The sequence below is a fragment of the Somniosus microcephalus genome, chromosome 2 (genome assembly GCF_052327205.1).
Source record: "Somniosus microcephalus isolate GS21.2 chromosome 2, FLI_Smic_1.0, whole genome shotgun sequence".
In the NCBI taxonomy this organism is placed as follows: Eukaryota; Metazoa; Chordata; class Chondrichthyes; order Squaliformes; family Somniosidae; genus Somniosus; species Somniosus microcephalus.
In genome coordinates, this window is record NC_140988.1 from 256,008,459 (window position 1) to 256,026,729 (window position 18,271).

General features: G+C 41.5%; 1 protein-coding gene across 4 annotated transcripts in view; it reads right to left on the reverse strand.

The window, feature by feature from the left end:
• Positions 1 to 786: 786 nt before the first annotated feature.
• Positions 787 to 18,271, reverse strand: part of cwc27 (CWC27 spliceosome associated cyclophilin) — a 404,246-nt gene continuing 386,761 nt past the window's right edge. The window contains exon 14 of one of the 4 annotated variants that reach the window (XM_085971220.1): positions 787 to 1,152. In XM_085971220.1, coding sequence (XP_085827346.1) covers positions 990 to 1,152 — 163 coding nt within the window. In that variant the 3' untranslated portion in view covers positions 787 to 989. Of the gene's footprint in view, positions 1,153 to 1,185; positions 2,614 to 18,271 lie in introns of those variants that run through there. The other 3 variants (XR_015074261.1, XM_085971230.1, XR_015074262.1) reach the window with 3 other exon arrangements.

Sequence of the window (18,271 nt, forward strand, 5' to 3'; positions counted from 1 at the left end):
AGCACATTTTAGACACATACTGCTATTATTAGTGGTCAGGATAGAAGCATGTTGTTCAAGGATTCTAGTGTACTTTGGGCTCTCTGAAAATATTTTGATTCATTAATAACAGACGGACAAAGCAACATGGGTAAACAGATTTGTTTTTGTGACCAACATATATTAGATGTAATTTGCTCACTATAAAGCAGTCTAGGCAGCACAAGGTACATTGCCTGTGCTACCATAAAACCTAAAAAGCACAGCTTTCTTTTGTATACTTGTCCTGAAAAAGACAATGTAGTATAATGTTTGGTGGAGGTTTGTTGCCCAGCTGACACTTTAAACTCTGAAACAAAAAAAGGAAACACATTGACCCAGGGAGGCTGGATTAAGTAGCAGAATATTTGTTACTCTATATATCTGCCTTATGTAACCTACTCCTGTAGAAAGGCTGGAGACTTGTGACAAGAGACCCGATACAAGGAGCAAAGAACCTTTAGCTGGGGAAAAACAAATGTATGAAGCCCTATAGCTTTATACAATGTGGGAATAGGAGACTTTGTATGGCTTGCCTTTCTGCAATATCACAATATGTGTGCTCTGTATAGTTTTTCCAGAACATACCAATCTAGGTTTTACTCTTATGGCATGTGAAGGATACGGAATGAAAAAAGAATCTGTGACCATGCACAGTGTACTCCACCAGCTATGTTATTGGCCTTACAAGGATCTACAAACTGTAATTTATGAATAGGAGGCATAAAATATTCTGTAATATAATTAGGGACTGCAGAAGAACAGCAAAACTGCTATAATAAAATTTATTTTCTAGCTATTTGAAGAAAAATCATTAGAAAATGTATTCTTTCAGTAAGAGTCATCTTACAAGTTGTGGCATTACAGAATGCATCAAGCTGCCTAAATACTAGCAGACATCCTCTAGTGCCATATGACTACGATAGGACTTATCATTTACATGCAACTTCTATTCATGAGGGTGTGGGGGTTTATCTTCTCTCTTTCTTCTCTTTCATGATCTTTTTACTTTCTTCCCTCCGCCTTTTGTTCACTGGATTCCGGGGATCATGTATTTCAAAAGTGTCTTCATCTTGCATGTTTGCATCTTTTACTTTTCTTGTTTGCTCCTCAAACTGGAGGACATGGGACATCCTAGATTAAAAGGAAATCAGACAAACATGATGTACGCATATAAAATATGAAATGAAATGCACTCAATTATATAAATCATAGGTGATTATTTATCACTTGCATCTAATAAACTTAATACAGTAGCATGTTGAAATACAAAAGTAGCTTTAATCATCTATGATTATTTTAATATACAACATTAAATATTCTATGTAAACAAAACTTCAAGAGAATTAATTAAACACTGAGATGGGACAGATTTAAGAAGTATTAAATATAATTTAGGTTGCATTCATCTTTTATTTATACACCAAAGAAAGTTTTAATGCATGTAATCCACTAATTAGAAAGTAACATACACAACTGGCATACAGTTCTAAATTTATGTACCTCTACAGCAATGTTCCACCTAAGGTGCATGGCTGGGCACCAATCGGGGAGGTCCCACGCAGGCCGCTAGAAGATACCGTGCCAGCAAATTTAAAGGGGCCGCACACTGAGACCGCAAATTAGAGGGAACATTGCTCTACAGTATTCTAATACAGCTTCAAAACAAAACAAAAAAAAACTTGTGTAACAATAGGCATGGACCAATAGCAGAACTGAATGTCCAGTTAGCACACCTTAAAAATAATGTCACAAGTAAACTAAGAATATATTCAGATGGATTCCCTGTAAGTAGAGCCCAGATTATTAATTTCCTCAGAGGGGCAAGTTACTAATAGTGGAACACTTACTCCTTCAAAGCTTTTTCACCATGAATGTAATTATTAGACTTTTTTCTACTGTTGCACCACCAGAAACAGTGGCATCACCACTAACTAGCAATAGCATCTTGATTTGAGATGCTGGTACTATATACTGCTATGAAAATGGCCCAGAATTTGCGGTTGTAATGACAGTAAAACTGTCAGCGTTTGCCATCATTACTCTGTAAAACTGACAGCAACTACTGGAGTCTGCACGTGCACATTTAATTGCAGAAATCCTGAAGTTGCTGTCAGTGATGCCCTGCTTCTCCACAGAGTGCGGTGTTGCAGTTCTCACAGATGGAAATCAATTAGAAATCACTGAATTGACGTGAACTTCCACTTTTTACGCACTATTCTCGCTGTAAAAACCCTTGAAAAAGTTAAGCCTTGTTGAATGAGATCTTACTGGGTTATTAACGGCGTACTAAGTCATAATTACTGCTGAACAACCTTAAATTTCTCCATTCCACAAATATAAAATTCCACAGATTTTTAAAATAATAAAAATTAAATTTTATTTTATTTTTGTAAAGTTTGTTTATGGTATTTCAGCTTCCACCTTAATCCGATGTGTATGTCCTAATCTTTATTTCGCTTTCTGTAAAATTATAAAAAGTGAATGCTAAAACCTGCTTGTTACTTCCTGGTTTGCTGTTTGTGAGAATTCTTCAATGTGATTGGCTGCTTAGCCTGCTTGATGACATCACTGTTGCTGGATGCCAGAGATCCCCTATAGATGGCGGCAGAATGAAATTAACATTGGGAAAGGTGAAATCCACGCCACAGAGCCCGTTAAAAGTTTGTGGGCAGCTTTCTTTGAGGTCAGTGGCAAGCACAATCACTTTGCTGCTGACTGCAAAATCCAGGCCAATATACTTTTACTCCCCCCAAATGGTATGTTACATATTGTGGTGGGTAGCTGGAAAGAGTACATTTTTTATTAATTATTTAAATTAGGAGAATTTTGGAATGCATTAGTCTTAGTCCTGTTTCATGTCAGTGATATTTTAGTGGCACTAGGCTAATATGAGGGAAAAATAAAAATAAACATTTGACAGATACATCAAACCCTAACAAAGCAGACATTTTCACATCCTTGGTGACTTCCCTGCTTTCTTTACCCAATCCCCACACAGCCAACAGGAGAAAATGGCCTTTTAATTTCTAGTACTGTTCTGAAATTATGGTCCATTAATTGAAATTTTAACTATATTAATGATTAAATATTAGTTTGCTGAATCAAGCAAAATCCTATACCTAGTGCCTGGGTGTAAACAAATTTTGCACCATGGAGCTCAAAATTATGATTTGCATTGCTACTAATGTAGATGCAGGATATTGACCATACCCCATTGTTGGTACTTGTAAAGATTGTAAGTCATGTGATCATTTACTAATTCATCATAAGTATTGTTATCAACACAGCAAGCTAGCAGTAGTCCCTTCTTAAGAGCACTGGAATTCCCAACACATAGCTCACTGACAATTTCAGCACCCTCTTTCAGTAGTGCAAACAACAACACTGCATGTACAAATCACCCAAGAACTCGTCACATATTAAGTGTCTTAGTAATACATGCTGTAGGAAAAGTCAGTCATCTCACATCCTTGTGGTCAAAGGCTTGAATGCCAGAAGGGGCCAGATTAGATTTTGGAGCAGGCTATCTTCATAGGACAACTCCACAACACATTAGAAACCCATTGGGGAGAGAAATTAATAAGCTTTCTCTCTCACACAAACACACACCCACTTACTCATAGAAAAAATGCATGCATGCAGTTTTCAACGTCCAGCATTCCTTTCCATGTAATACCAGTGTAAAGGCTCTTTTTAGGTTAAAATATTTTCAATCTGGTCTATCTCTGCATTACAGTTGAGTAAATGTGATCCCAGGATTTAAAAAAATGTGTAGCATGAATCTAAGAATCATAAAACAGCCTAAAATTCGTAGTTGGGAAAATACTCGAGAGAAAGATACAGGATGCTATAAATGTTCATCCAAAGGGGTCATAAAGAAAAACCAGCATAATTTTACAAGCAGTAGATCATATCTTACAAATCTAGCAGAATTCTTTGCAAAGGTAATAATCTAGTAAATCAGGGCTATCTAATGAATATCTTCAATTATCAGAAAGCACTGATAAAGTTCCACATAAGAAGCTTTTAAAGAAGGTTATGGCTTATTAGCTACTGGATTTAAAACTGGTTTGGCAATAAAAGGTGATAAAAGTGCAGTGGCTGGTAAAGTTATGCAGGAATCTGCACTGTTCACACCATTCATAATGATATGGAGGGGACAACTTATTTGTATATAGAATTTGTTGATGACCCTAAGCCATGCAACAAGATAAGTTTAGGGGAAGGAAAATTATGCTATTCAAAAGGATCTGGATCAACTGACATGGATTTTAATATGGATAAATGTAAAGTAATGCACATTGGAAAATGAAACATGCCCAAAGGTGTGAAAAAAGATTTGAGGAAATTATTGACCAAAGAAAGCTTCCAGTCAATATGAAACTATTTTCAGCAAGGGTAACCAAAGTAGTGCGCTGCACTTCAGAGCATTTAATTATAAGTTGAAATGTTTATCCTAATCTTGTATGGATAATTGGTAACATTACAATTACAAATTCAAAATAGTCTGTGCAAGTTTGGGTGTCTACCTTCAAAAGGACATCATTGGAGAGAGTTTAGAGAAAGCATAAAGGACAATTTCAGGACTTAGGGCCTTAAGTTATGATGAGGGAGACTTGGAGAACTAAAGTTATTTTTATTGAACAAAATAAGTCTGAGGCAGACATGATACAGGTCTTTAAAATGCCAAAAATAACCAGAAATCCTCAAGCTACTTAATTTGATGACACGAGTACAAAATTAACAAGCCTCAAGTGAAATAAAGATTAGAAGAGATTCCATTCACCCCACCCCGCATTTCCATCTGCAGTAGTGGACTCTCAGCAAAAACAATGAATGCTGCATTCATTAACTCTTTCAAAATTAACTGAATAGAATTCCAATTAGGAATGGTATAGATCAATTACCTCTGTGAAAGGATCTTCTTCATATTTCAAAGTATGTGAATTTTCCACACTTTAAGAGTACAGATAGATTCTGAGGAACCACATGCTGAGCAGCCACTGAAAATATGTGGTACCATGTGTGATTTCCCACTCCTTAATCATGTTAGGCCCCAGAATCTGCATCATTGTTCCTATTCATTTTCACTTGTAGTTACACTGAGACTAACTAACCAGAAACTCCCCCTCCCAAATATACTAATCCTCTGCCGGGGCTGCACGTAAACGGGTGGAATGTGGTTGTGTGGAGGATGCATAACATTCAAAGAATGTAAAACACTGACAAGGTAGGTAATCTATCCTACTTCTTCATTCTGCATCCTCCATACAGTATAAAAGCATTGCAAAGCAGCATAAGTTTAGGAGGGGGTGGCAACAGCATAGGAGCCATAACACCAGCTATTATAACAGTCATTAAGCCATTCAAAATATACAGGTTAACAACTTTTCTGAAATAGTACACATAGGAATTTTACATGAGTAAATCTGCCAGTAACCTAAAAATATTGTTCAGTGGAATTTCAACCCATTGGTCCATCAAGCTGGCATAAACTGCAGAGCAAGTTGAATTTAATGCAGGTCTGAATTATTTAATATCTGAGAGTACACATAGATCCTTGTTCTTTACATCAATTTTTTTCTAGTCTTCTGGTTTTCAAGCTGTCTTGGCATTGATTCAGATGACAATAGGCTTTTCAAATCAACATTCTTCATTAAAAAACATATTGAACACAATCCAACTGTTTAGTTTTGAAGTAATCATCAATTTTTGTCTGTTTGCTCTCTCTATATATAACAAATACTAATAATCATTAACCTGTCATACAAACCTTTTGTTACATTTGGGTAGCCATAACTAATGACTTTAAAATCCTCTACAGTTATTCAGAAAATTTATTTGGCAATTGCAAAAGGTATTAATCACATATAGCTAAATATGTGTGTGTACATGCTACATTTGGAATGTCACGACTGCACTCTGGATGGCTCTAGGCTCCTGTTGTGGCAGTTGGCAGGCATGTTAATTTGTTTAGCAGTCACACTGCTGACAGCTTCCCAGTTTCATCATCTAGAATTATAGCTTCTTAAGAAACCCTACTGTGCTACACGTGCTCATCAGTATCAGTTGATGGTTAATTTTGCAGTGCTATGACACACTACCTCAAACCACACAGTTTGTTTTCTTTGCTTTTGAAGAAAAAAAGTCATCTCCTTTGAGAGAATGTTTAGACACAGACACAGATGGAATAGTTTACACTCATGGCCCAGACTTGACTTCCAGTGTCTGACCTACTATAACCCACATTCTGTTAGTGGGCCTCTAAAGTCATTGAATGCTTCTTGTTTTAAACCTCCCACCAGTGCTTTCTGCAATGCTTCCGTTCTCCTACTTTACTGCTCTCCTATCAACTCCTGTGTTTCATTATGTGCTCTGTGGATCTCCCAATCTGTTTGGGTCTCTCTGTAACCAGTAATGTGAATTCTTATAGTTTTAAACCTAGTAGGCAGTGTTAAAATGCAGATAAAATAAGTTAATTTTTTGTTCTAAGTGACTGTTAAATGGCTTGGCATGTTGTAGCACAGGTTGGTAATGTGGTTTTCCCCTAATTCATCATTCAGCGAAGTGGAACCAAGGTGCATTACCACAAAAAGTTATTGGAAAAGAGGCCAGAATGAGTAACTGAAAATTTTCTGATTGCACTCATGTTAGAAAGTTGCAGTGTAAATCTGGAGTCAGGGCTCAACCCTGAGTGGAATGAGACTCCCTAGTGGGTGGAATCTCACTCTGCTTTGCTCTGGAGTCAGGTTGGGTCCTAACTCTAGATATGCAGCATAAAATTTCAGCTTGTGCAGTGTAATTGTTTTCTCAACAGGAGAGTTGGGGAATTATCAAACTCGTGCTTTCAAGACAAAAGCAAAGTCTTGTTTACACTGCTTGTATTTATGGTGATGCAAAGTAAAATGCTGCACATCATGGTAGAAGATCTGCTTTATTCTGTGTCACAATGTGCAGGATTGCAAACTAAATATCCATAGGCCAATTCAAATATCCACCCTAGTTAAAGTTCCTCCCTCCCACTGTAAAACATTACACGAGATATTATCTTGAGCTCAGTGTTACTGATTACTGCCTTACTGGACCTCACATCCCTTACAAGGGAAAAATACACCATATTGACCCTTTGAGCGGGCTAAAAAAAAAATCACTTTCTTGAACAGTATTTTTCTCTGGAACCTGGCCAGCTATCTAGGCCTAGGCTGAATTTCTTCAAAGGAGTCCTACCTCTACCTTACTAGCCTTCCTCTCAGCAGATTTCCTCAGCTGACTGACGTTGAACATGAATTTTTCTCCCTTTTTTGTTACTTTTGACCACAGTAAATGTGGTGGGCTGTCTTCCTGACTTCTTCCCCATTTAGTGATTTGTTAATAGGCCTGTGAATAAAACCAGTGACCTTCTCCTCCCTTACCAAGACTGTATTCTTGGCAGACACCCCATGCTAGACTCAAATTAATAAAGTTATCACAACAAAAATAGATCTTTGTAGGAACTCTAAAATGAGATAAAAAATTACCTACTGTCACTGATCATTCTGGAGCACATCTTCAATGCCTAACTCAAACATACAAACTCCGCTTTGTCTCAGTGGCTGCAGCATATGGCTGCATGAAGTTTTTTACACCTATATGTACCTACTTTAATTTAAAACACAACACTTAAATGCAACTCATTTCCAAATTCTTCCAGTGGAAAAATTGTTAAAAATCCAGAAATGCAAAGGAAGAAGTGTGAAACAATGAAGGTCTGGTAGTACCCATGGACCTCACCCTCCCAAGAGTGAACATCTTCAAAAGATGATGTGAAAAAATTGGGGAAGAAAAAAAAGTTAGTTGGCTTAGTTATAAACAAATATTTTCCATACTAAAGAGACCATGTGGAGCAAATCACTGTGCTGACATGTACTGCAAAATCTAGTCAGGATAAAATAACCTGGAGCATTTAAATAGATTTTAAGTGCAACAGAGATACATTGCTATGGGAGAAACTGTAGGAAAAATACAACTGCAAAAATGTACGGTGTATATGAATTGTAAAGTTGTATAACAGTATACACTGAATAATTTATTCCCGCAAAAAACTGAATCTTACTGTCATATCATCTTTCAACTGGGCTTGGCCTATACAGTAAGGAAAACTCTCTTCTCCCTCATAAACAAACATTATTCATAGAATCATACAGCACAGAAGGAGGCCATTCTGCCCATCGTGTATGTGCCGACTCTTTGAAAGAGCTGTCCAATTAGTCCCATGCCCCTGCTCTTTTTCCATAGCCCTGCAATTTTTACTCGTTCAAGTATTTATCCAATTCCCTTTTGAAAGTTACTATTGAATCTGCTTCCACCACCCTTTCAGGCAGTGCATTTCAGATCATAACAAGTCGCTGTGTAAAAAAAATTATCATCTCGCCTCTAGTTCTCTTGCCAATTACTTTAAATCTGTGTCCTTTGGTAACCGACCCTTCTGTCAATGGAAACAGTTTCTCACTATTTGCTCGATCAAAAGCCCTCATAATTTTGAACACCTCTATTACATCTTCCCTTAAATGTCTCTGCTCCAAGGAGAACAATCCCAGTCTATATTAAATAAAACAAATGTAAATTTGAGTTTAATACAATCTTAAGGTCTTGTCAATATTCATAAATCACCAACGCTTCACTGTCATCACAATCCTGACTAAATGACAGACTTGTAAACTTTAGCTAGCCATACATTATCCCTTATTTATCAGATCAGAGATGGATTTAAGACAGAGGTAAGAATTTTGAAACATATCAAGGTAGCTGTGAACAAATTTTTTATTCCGTTTTTTGCAATCATAAAGTTATCTGTTGACACTATTGGCCCAGATTTTGTGGTAAAAATAACAGTGAGGCTATCAGCGCCCACTGTTGTTAAAGAGTAAATCAGATAGCAATGTCCAGCTATTCTCCAGTAAGCAAAAAGCATTCCTTTTAACTCTTAGACTGCAGGCAGCTCCAGGGAATTTGAACCTCTTTGGGCCTGCGATTTTCCAAAGTTTTGAGCTCACAAACAGTGACACTGAAACAAACCTTACTAACGCAATAAAGCTGCTGAGAAGTCAGGAGTAAATAATGTGGTCACATTAACCTTATAAAACTAAATTATAATATATGTAAATAAAAATAAAATGTTTCAAGAACTTTACTTCTGCTCTTCCTTTTCCTTCAATTCTTTTTAATACTTTTATTTTGCATGATTTATTACTTAAAACCTATATTTTAAGTTTTACTTTTTAACCCCTTTTAAAAGTTTAAATCAATTTCTTACTTACTTACCCTCTCTCTTTCTAGCTGTGGCTATGATACATGTATTTTTAAAACTGCCCTGACCAACTTAAAAACTAGCTTATGGAACCAGATTTTAGACCTCAACGCTATAGCTTGACCTGCTCAAATTCCTGAATTAAAAACAGGTCAAAATTCAGTACTCTGAATGAGTGTCCAATTAAATAATTTGTTAATAGTGCAAGCCATTAAAATTAGTTTATTGCAATTTAATTGCATACTATTTAATTATAACAGCAATAGCATCAAAATGCTTTGAAAGCTGCTTCCTTCACAATTGTAAAATAAGCCTCTAAAAAGAGCCTTTGGTGATTATAAAATAAGATTAACATTTAACAATGAAGTTTGCGTGTTCTTGTGTCATCAGGATTTATTTAAGTGAGAACTGTTGATTTCGTTTAAGAATTAAATTTTTGATGTCATCAGTAAAAGGAATAAGCTTGATCATCATAAGATATATAAATTCTGTAGGACTGTTACAAGTCTCTCAGATACAGTGGCGATAGTTACTCCTGTAGGCAGTCTGAGTGTCTAACATTTAGGGGTGTGCCCAATATCTAATTGTACAATAACGTGACCCAGAGGTGTAACAATCGTATCCCCCTTTGATCCCAACTTAATATTTCTGTCTTTTGCATGTGTGCGTCCTTCAAGCTCTTAGACGGTGGACCAATAAAAATTTGGTGTGATGGGGCCAGATAGAAATCAAAAATCCTCCTCTTAGCCCCAATTTTCTCTTCCTTCCCCCCCGCCAGCGTTCTCTCCCTCACCTCTTTGATCCTCCTCTGACCCCCCAATGCTCTCTCCCTCACCTCCGATCCTCCTCCGGCCCCCTATGTTCTCTAACCCTGCCACCCCCCCGATTCTCCTCCCTCCCCCCACGATCCTCCTCCAGTCCCTGATATTCGCGCACCACCCCCCCACCCCGATGTTCTCTCCCTCCCCCCAATGTCGGACCCTGATGTTCTCTTGCTCCCACCCCCGACGATCCTCCTCCAGCCCCCGACGTTCTCTCCCTCCACCCAATGCTGGCCCCTGATGTTCGCTTACCCCCCAACGTTGTCTCCCTCACCCCCCCCCACCACCTCCGATCCTTCTCTGGTCCTCGATGGTGGCCCCTCCCGCCCCACCCCCTGATCTTCCTCCAGCCACAGATGTATTCTCCCTCCCCTTCGATGATCCAAGTCCAATCCCCGACCACTCCCCCTTCCCCTTCCACCGATCCCTCCCTCCCTCCTCTCTGCAGCCTAGTGCCGCAGGCCTACCTGCCCGCAGCCAGCCAGCCTGCCCAAAAAGGCTGTGGGTGGAAAACAGAGGTTTGAAATGCAAATCAGGCCCTGCCGTTAAATTCGGCAGGGCCTGCGGGAAACCCGTTCTCCTGACCGCTTCCTAGTCCCACCCCCCCGGCTCTGAACCCACCTCCCAATTAAAATTCCGGCCAATAATTCCCCACATCAGTGGGTTATCTTACTTGACTTAAACAGAATAACTCTTAAATATGCTCCTCCATTCTCTGAGCCTGGCAAAAGTTTTCACTCACAGCTTTCTGCTTTAAAAAGTCTGATTGCCTTTGCAGCATTAGCTGGACCTGACTGCCTGCTTGTGTCTCTGTTTTTTAAAAATCTCCCTCTGTTTATAGTTGGACAGGAAGACCTGCCAGACCCGTTGCCATGTGCCCAGGACTATAGACTTCACAATTCTATGGATGTGAAGTGTTTATCAATTACAGAGACAAGCTAACAAACTGCTTATTTTTTAGTCTTTGGGGAAGAAAGCTCCATTAGCATATTACCCACCTAGGTGCCTTTTCCCTAAACTTGAAATGTAAAAAGAAATGTTGTAGTGATAGGGGACAGTATAGTTAGGGGGATAGATACTGTTCTTTGTAGCCGAGAGCGTGAGTCCCAAAGGCTGTGTTGCCTGCCCGGTGCCAGGGTTAAGGACATCTCCTCTGAGCTGGAGAGGAACTTGGAGTGGGAGGGGGAAGATCCAGTTGTCATGGTCCACCATCATCAAGTTTGCGGATGATACCACGGTAGTAGGCCAGATCACCAACAACGATGAGTCAGCCTACAGGGAGGAGGTCCAGCATCTCGTGAAGTGGTGCGCCGATAACAACCTGGCCCTTAACATCAAGAAAACCAAAGAAATCATTGTGGACTTCAGGAAGTCTAAAGGTGGAAGTCACACCCCCATCCACATCAATGGGGCTGTGGTGGAAAGGGTGGACAGCTTTAAGTTCCTCGGAGTCCACATCACGGAAGACCTCTCCTGGTCCCTCAATACCTCCTCTCTGGTGAAGAAGGCCCAGCAGCGCCTATATTTCCTAAGGAGGCTGAAGGGATGTAACCTGTCACCCCTGATCCTCTCTAACTTTTACCGCTGCACAATAGAGAGCATCCTGACAAACTGTATCACAGTATGGTATGGCAGCTGTAGCTACTATGACCGGAAAGCCCTGCAGGGGGTAGTCAAAACTGCCCAACGCATTACCGGCACCCGGCTACCGACCATAGAGCACATATACCAGAAACGCTGTTTATGGAGGTCACGGTCCATCATCAAAGACCCTACCCACCCCAGCCACAGTCTGTTCGCCCTCCTGTCATCTGGGAGACGCTACAGATGCATTCGCACCCGTACGACCAGATTTAGGAACAGCTTCTTTCCCAGGGCTGTCATCCTACTGAACTCCACAAATAAACTCTAAAGCCTGCACATCTGCCAATGTAATTTATTATGGTTATGTTTATGTTAATGTATTACAAGCCAAATGTATGTTGAATGTTTAAATGTCTTAATCTAAATGCACACTCTCGGGAGCCGCAAGCCTACATTTCGTTGTACTGCACTTGTGCACTAACAATGACAATAAAGTTGATTATGATTATGATAGGTTGGACAAAGAAACAGGTTCTGCTGAGGGAGTATGAGCAGCTAGGGGCTAAATTAAAAAGCAGAAAGGTAATATTCTCTGGATTACTACCTGAGCCACGAGCAAATTTGCATAGGGTAAATAAGATCAGAGAAATCAACGAGTGGCTCAAAGACTGGTGTGGGAGAAATGGCTTTTGATTTGTGGGGCAAGGGTACTGGCCCCAGTATTGGGATAAGAGGGAGCTGTTCCGTTTGTACGGGCTTCACTTGAACCATGCTGGGGCTAGAGTCCTGGCAAATCGAATAATTAGGGCTGTAGAGAGGGCTTTAAACTAAGTAGTGGTGGGGACGGTTCAGGTAACCGGGAATTTAAAAAGTCAATGTGAAATGAGAAAATAATAGAACAGGATAGAGATGGGGGAAATAATAACCAGTGTAACAGGAAGGGACAGAATGTTTAAAAATAAGAGTGCAACAGAAAATGGGGCCAAAACAAGGTGGATAGGCAATGGCAAACTTTCAAAGACCGCATGGATGAACTACAGAATTTGTTCATCCCAGTTTGGCATAAAAATAAAACAAAAAAGGTGACTCAACCGTGGCTAACGAGGGAAATTAGGGATAGCATAAGATCCAAGGAGAGGACATATAAATTGGCCAGAAAAAGCAGTAATCCAGAGGATTGGAAGCAGTTTAGGATTCAACAAAGGAGGACAAAGGGATTAATTAAGAAAGGGAAAATAGAATATGAGAGTAAGCTTGCAGGTGACATAAAAACTGACTGTAAAAGCTTTTATAGATATGTGAAGAGAAAAAGATTGGTGAAGTCAAGCGTAGGTCCCTTGCAGTCAGAATCAGGGGAATTTATAATGGGGAACAAAGAAATGGCAGACCAATTAAATACATATTTTGGTTCTGTCTTCACAAAGGAGGACACAAATAACCTCCCAGAAATGTCGGGGAACATAGGGTCTGATGAAAGGGAGGAACTGAAAGAAATCAGTATTTGTAGGGAAATGGTGTTAGGGAAATTGATGGGATTGAAGGCGGATAAATCCCAAGGGCCTGATAATCTACATCCTAGGGTACTTAAGGAAGTGGCCCTAGAAATAGTAGATACATTGCTGATCATCTTCCAACATTCGATGGAATCTGGAACAGTACCCATGGATTGGAGGGTAGCTCATGTTACCCCACTATTCAAAAAAGGTGGTAGAGAGAAAACGGGGAATTACAGACCGGTAAGCCTGACATCGGTCGTGGGGAAAATGCTAGAGTCCATTGTAAAAGATGTAATAGCAGAGCACTTGGAAAACAGTGACAGGATCGGACAAAGTCAACATGGATTTACAAAAGGTAAATCGTGCTTGACTAATCTACTGGAATTTTTTGAGGATGTAGCTAGTAAAATAGATAAGGGAGAACCAGTGGATGTGGTGTATTTGGACTTTCAGAAGGCTTTCGATAAGGTCCCACATAAAAGATTAGCATGTAAAGTTAAGGCACATGGGATTGGGGGCAAGGTATTGACTTGGATAGAGAACTGGTTGGCAGATAGAAAGCAAAGAGTTGGAATAAATGGGTCTTTTCCCGAGTGGCAGGCAGTGACTAGCGGGGTACCGCAGGGATCGGTCCTTGGACCCCAGTTATTCACAATATATATTAATGATCTAGACAAGGGAACGAGATGTAATACCTCCAAATTTGCAGACAACACAAAGCTGGGTGGGCGTGTGTGCTGTGAGGTGGATGCCGAGAAACTACAGGATGATTTGGACAGGTTGGGTGATTGGGCAGAAGCAATATAACGTGGATAAATGTGAGGTTATCCACTTTGGTGTCAAAAACAGGAAGGCAGATTATTATCTGAATGGCAAATGGTATGTTGGCCTTCAATTTCAATTTTTTTCAATTTCAATTTTATTTGTCACATAACCAAATACAACAAGTGAAATCCAGTCAGTGAAATGCTTTTTTCTTAACGAGCCAAGCGCACCAAGCAGCAAAGGACACTTAGCTGCCTGGTACGCACGGAGCCCGCAAGGATGGCAGCCATCTTCATCGGCGCCATCACAATAGGACAATCACAATAGGATCCGCTCTCGCTTTGCTCCTTTCCCGCACTCCTGCCCGACAATCTTCAGCTGCGGTGGTACCGATGTCCCGGGGCCTGCTTCTCCCTGGCTCTCCTTCCACCCGGTCTGAGCTCCGAGCCTCCCGCGGTGTCCGACCTTCCAGGGCCTGCTTTTCCCGCCCTCGGTCCGCTGGCCGCCTCCCCTCCTACCGGTTCGACCTCCGAGCCTCCCGCCGAGGAGCTGCCGGCCGCCGTGCTACAGCGGGTCGTCGTGGTCTCCATCGCTGCTTCTGCTGCCTCCCCGCCGAACTAATCAGCGCCGATGCACAGCGTCTGTAGCGGGAGTGGGCCGACCGACTCAGGGAGAGCGCTTACCCTGCGACCGCCACCGACGCCATCTTGGATCCAACTATGGATTCATAGCGAGGGGGTTTGAGTACAGGAACAAGGATGTCTTGCTGCAGTTGTACAGGGCCTTGTGAGGAATCACCAGAGCTATATGACTGGCTGTATCTTGGTTTCATGGCAATGCTACCTTTGGTTTTGCATTGGTGCTTTATTCAATGGTATTCAGGCAAAAAGAGTCCCTCTAGAAAGAGTCGGCGGTGAGTCAGCAGAAGCAGCGATGGAGGCCACGACGACCCGCTGTAGCACGGCGGCCGGCAGCTCCTCGTCAGGAGGCTCTGAGGTCGAACCGGTAGGAGGGAATGCGGCCAGCGTACCGAGTTCGGGAAAAGCAGGCCCTGGAAAGTCGGACACTGCGGGAGGCTCGGAGGTCAGACCGGGTGGAAGGAGAGCCAGGGAGAAGCAGGCCCTGGGACGTCGGTGCCACGGCGACTGAAGTTTGTCGGGCAGGAGTGCGGGAAAGGCGGAGCGAGGCGAGAGTGGACCCTATTGTGATGGCGCCGATGAAGATGGCTGCCGTCCTTGCGGGCTCCGTGCGTACCAGGCAGCTAAGTATCCTTTGCTGAATGGTGCGCTCAGCTCGTTAAGAAAAAAGCATTTCACTGATTGGATTTCACTTGTTGTATTTGGTTATGTGACAAATAAAATTGAAATTGAAATTGGTGAGACCACATCTTGAGTATTGTGTGCAGTTTTGGTCACCTTATCTGAGGAAGGATATTCTTGCCATGGAAGGAGTTCAGCGAAGATTCACCAGGCTGATACCTGGGATGGCAGGAATGACGTATGAGGAGAGATTGGGTCGATTGGGCTTGTACTCGCTGGAGTTTAGAAGAATGAGAGGGATCTGATTGAAACTTATAAAATTCTGGCAGGACTGGACAGACTAGATGCAGGGAGGATGTTCCCGATGGTCGGGGAATCCAGAACCAGGGGTCACAGTCTAAGGATAAGGGGTAGGCTTTTTAGGACAGAAATGAGGAGGAATTTCTTCACCCAGAGAGTGGTGAGCCTGTGGAATTCTCTACCACAGAAGGCAGTAGAGGCCAATTTATTAAATATATTCAAGAAGGAGTTGGATATATTTCTTAAGGCTAAAGGGATCAAGGGGTATGGGGAGAAAGCAGGGACCAGGTACTGAACTTGGATGATCAGCCATGATCGCATTGAATGGCGGAGCAGGCTCGAGGGGACGAATGGCCTACTCCTGCTCCTATCTTCTATGTTTCTATGAAATGGTAAAAAGACAAAGTTAAAAGCTCTATATCTGAATGCACGCAGCATTCATAACAAGATAGATGAGTTGATGGCACAAATAGATATGATCTGATCATCATTACAGAGACGTGGTTGCAAGGTGACCAGGGCTGGGAACTGAATATTCCAGGGTATTTGACAATTTGGAAGGATAGACAGAAAGGAAATGGAGGTGGGGTGGCTTTGTTGGTAAAGGATGAGATCAGTGCGGTGTTGAGAAGTGATATTGGCTCAGAAGATCAAGATGCAGAATTGGTTTGGGTGGAGATAAAAAATAATAAGGGGAAAAAGTCTCTGGTGGGCATAGTCTACAGGCCCCTGAACAGTAGCAATACTGTTGGACAGAGTATAAATCAACAAATAATGGAGGCCTGTAAAAAAGGTACAGTAATAATCATGGATGATTTAAATCTCCATATTGATTGGACAAATGAAATTGGCCATGGTAGCCTTGAGGAGGAGTTCATAAGTGTATCCGGGATGGTTTCCTAGAACAGTATGTAATGGAACCAACCAGAGAGCAGGCTATTTTGGATCTGGTACTGTGTAATGTGACAGAATTAATAAATGATCTCATAGTAAAGGATCCTCTAGGTAAGAGTGATCATAACATGGGTGAATTTCAAAATCAGTTGGAGGGTGAGAAAGTTGTATCTCAAACCAGTGTCCTGATCTTAAACAAAGGCAATTACAATGGCATGAGAGCAGAACTGGCTAAAGTGGACTGGAAAAATAAATTAAAAGGTAACAGTTGAAATACAGTGGTGGACATTTAAGGAGATATTTCATAACTCTCAACAGAAATATATTCCAGTGAGAAAGAAAGATTTTAAGAGAAGGGAGCACTATCCGTGGCTAACTAAGGAAGTAACGGATGGTATCAAATTGAAAACGAAGGCATACAATGTTGCCAAGATTGGTGGGAGGCCAGAGGGTTGGGAAATTAAAAAAAACCAGCAAAGGATGACTAAAAAAAAAGATGAATTATGTGAATAAATTGGCAAGAAATATTAAAACATAGAAGATAGAAGCAGGAGTAGGCCATTCGGCCCCTCGAGCCTGCTCCGCCATTCAATGCGATCATGGCTGATCATCCAAATTCAGTACCCTGTCCCTGCTTTCTCCCCATATCCCTTGATCCCCTTAGCCTTAAGAAATATATCTAACTCCTTCTTGAATATATTTAATGAATTGGCCTCAACTGTTTCCTGTGGTAGGGAATTCCACAGGTTCACCACTCTCTGGGTGAAGAAATTCCTCCTCATCTCAGTCCTAAATGGCTTACCCCTTATCTTTAGACTGTGACCCCTGGTTCTGGACTCCCCCGCCATCGGGAAGAGCCTTCCCTCCATTTCTGCCACCTGCAACGTGATCCCACCACCAAACGCATCTTCCCCTCCCCTCTCCTTTCAGCATTCCGTAGGGACCGCTCCCTCCGAGACACCCTAGTCCACTCCTCTATCACCCCCAGCACCCCTTCCCCTTCGCCCGGCACCTTCCTGTGCAAGCGCAGGAGATGCAACACCTGTCCTTATACCTCCCCGCTTCCCACTGTCCAGGGCCCCAAACACCCCTTCCAGGTGAAACAGCGATTTACTTGTACTTCTTGTAATCTAGTATACTGTATTCGCTGCTCACGATGTGGTCTCCTCTACATTGGGGAGACCAAACGCAGATTGGGTGACCGCTTTGTGGAACACCTCCGTTGAGTCCGTAAGGATGACCCCGAGCTTCAGGTCGACTGTCATTTTAATTCACCGCCCCATTCCCACTCAGACCTCACCGTACTCGGGCTCTTGCATTGTTCCACGGAAGCTCAGCGTAAGCTCGAGGAACAGCACCTCATCTTCCGATTAGGCACTTTACAGCCTTCCGGACTCAATGGCCCAGAAATTCAGGTCTCCACGGGTGAGTACGCACGGGGCACTCAACCATAAGCCCAATGGAAGTGCCGGTTTCGTGCATGCACTGCGCATGCGCGGGAAACCAGCACTTCCGTTCCCCTGAAAGAGGGGGTTAAGAGGTCGAACGCGTGCGCAGGAGAGGCAGCGCGTGCGCATTGAACTTATGTTTTTTTTTGCAGGTTTTCCCGGGAAGGTAAGTCTCCAGAAGTTAGACATGTAAAAAGCAGTCGCAAGGCCTGCTTTTTACAAGGCAAGTGGTGAATTAATTAAAATTAATACATTTTTTCCCCACAGGTTTATTATTTTTATAAATACTTTAAAGAAAGGTAAGTTTATTTTTAGACCCGTTAGAAAATAAAATTATTTTTTTCAAAAATTTAAATTGTTTAAAATAGTTATTTCATGTAATTTATAGTTTATTTTA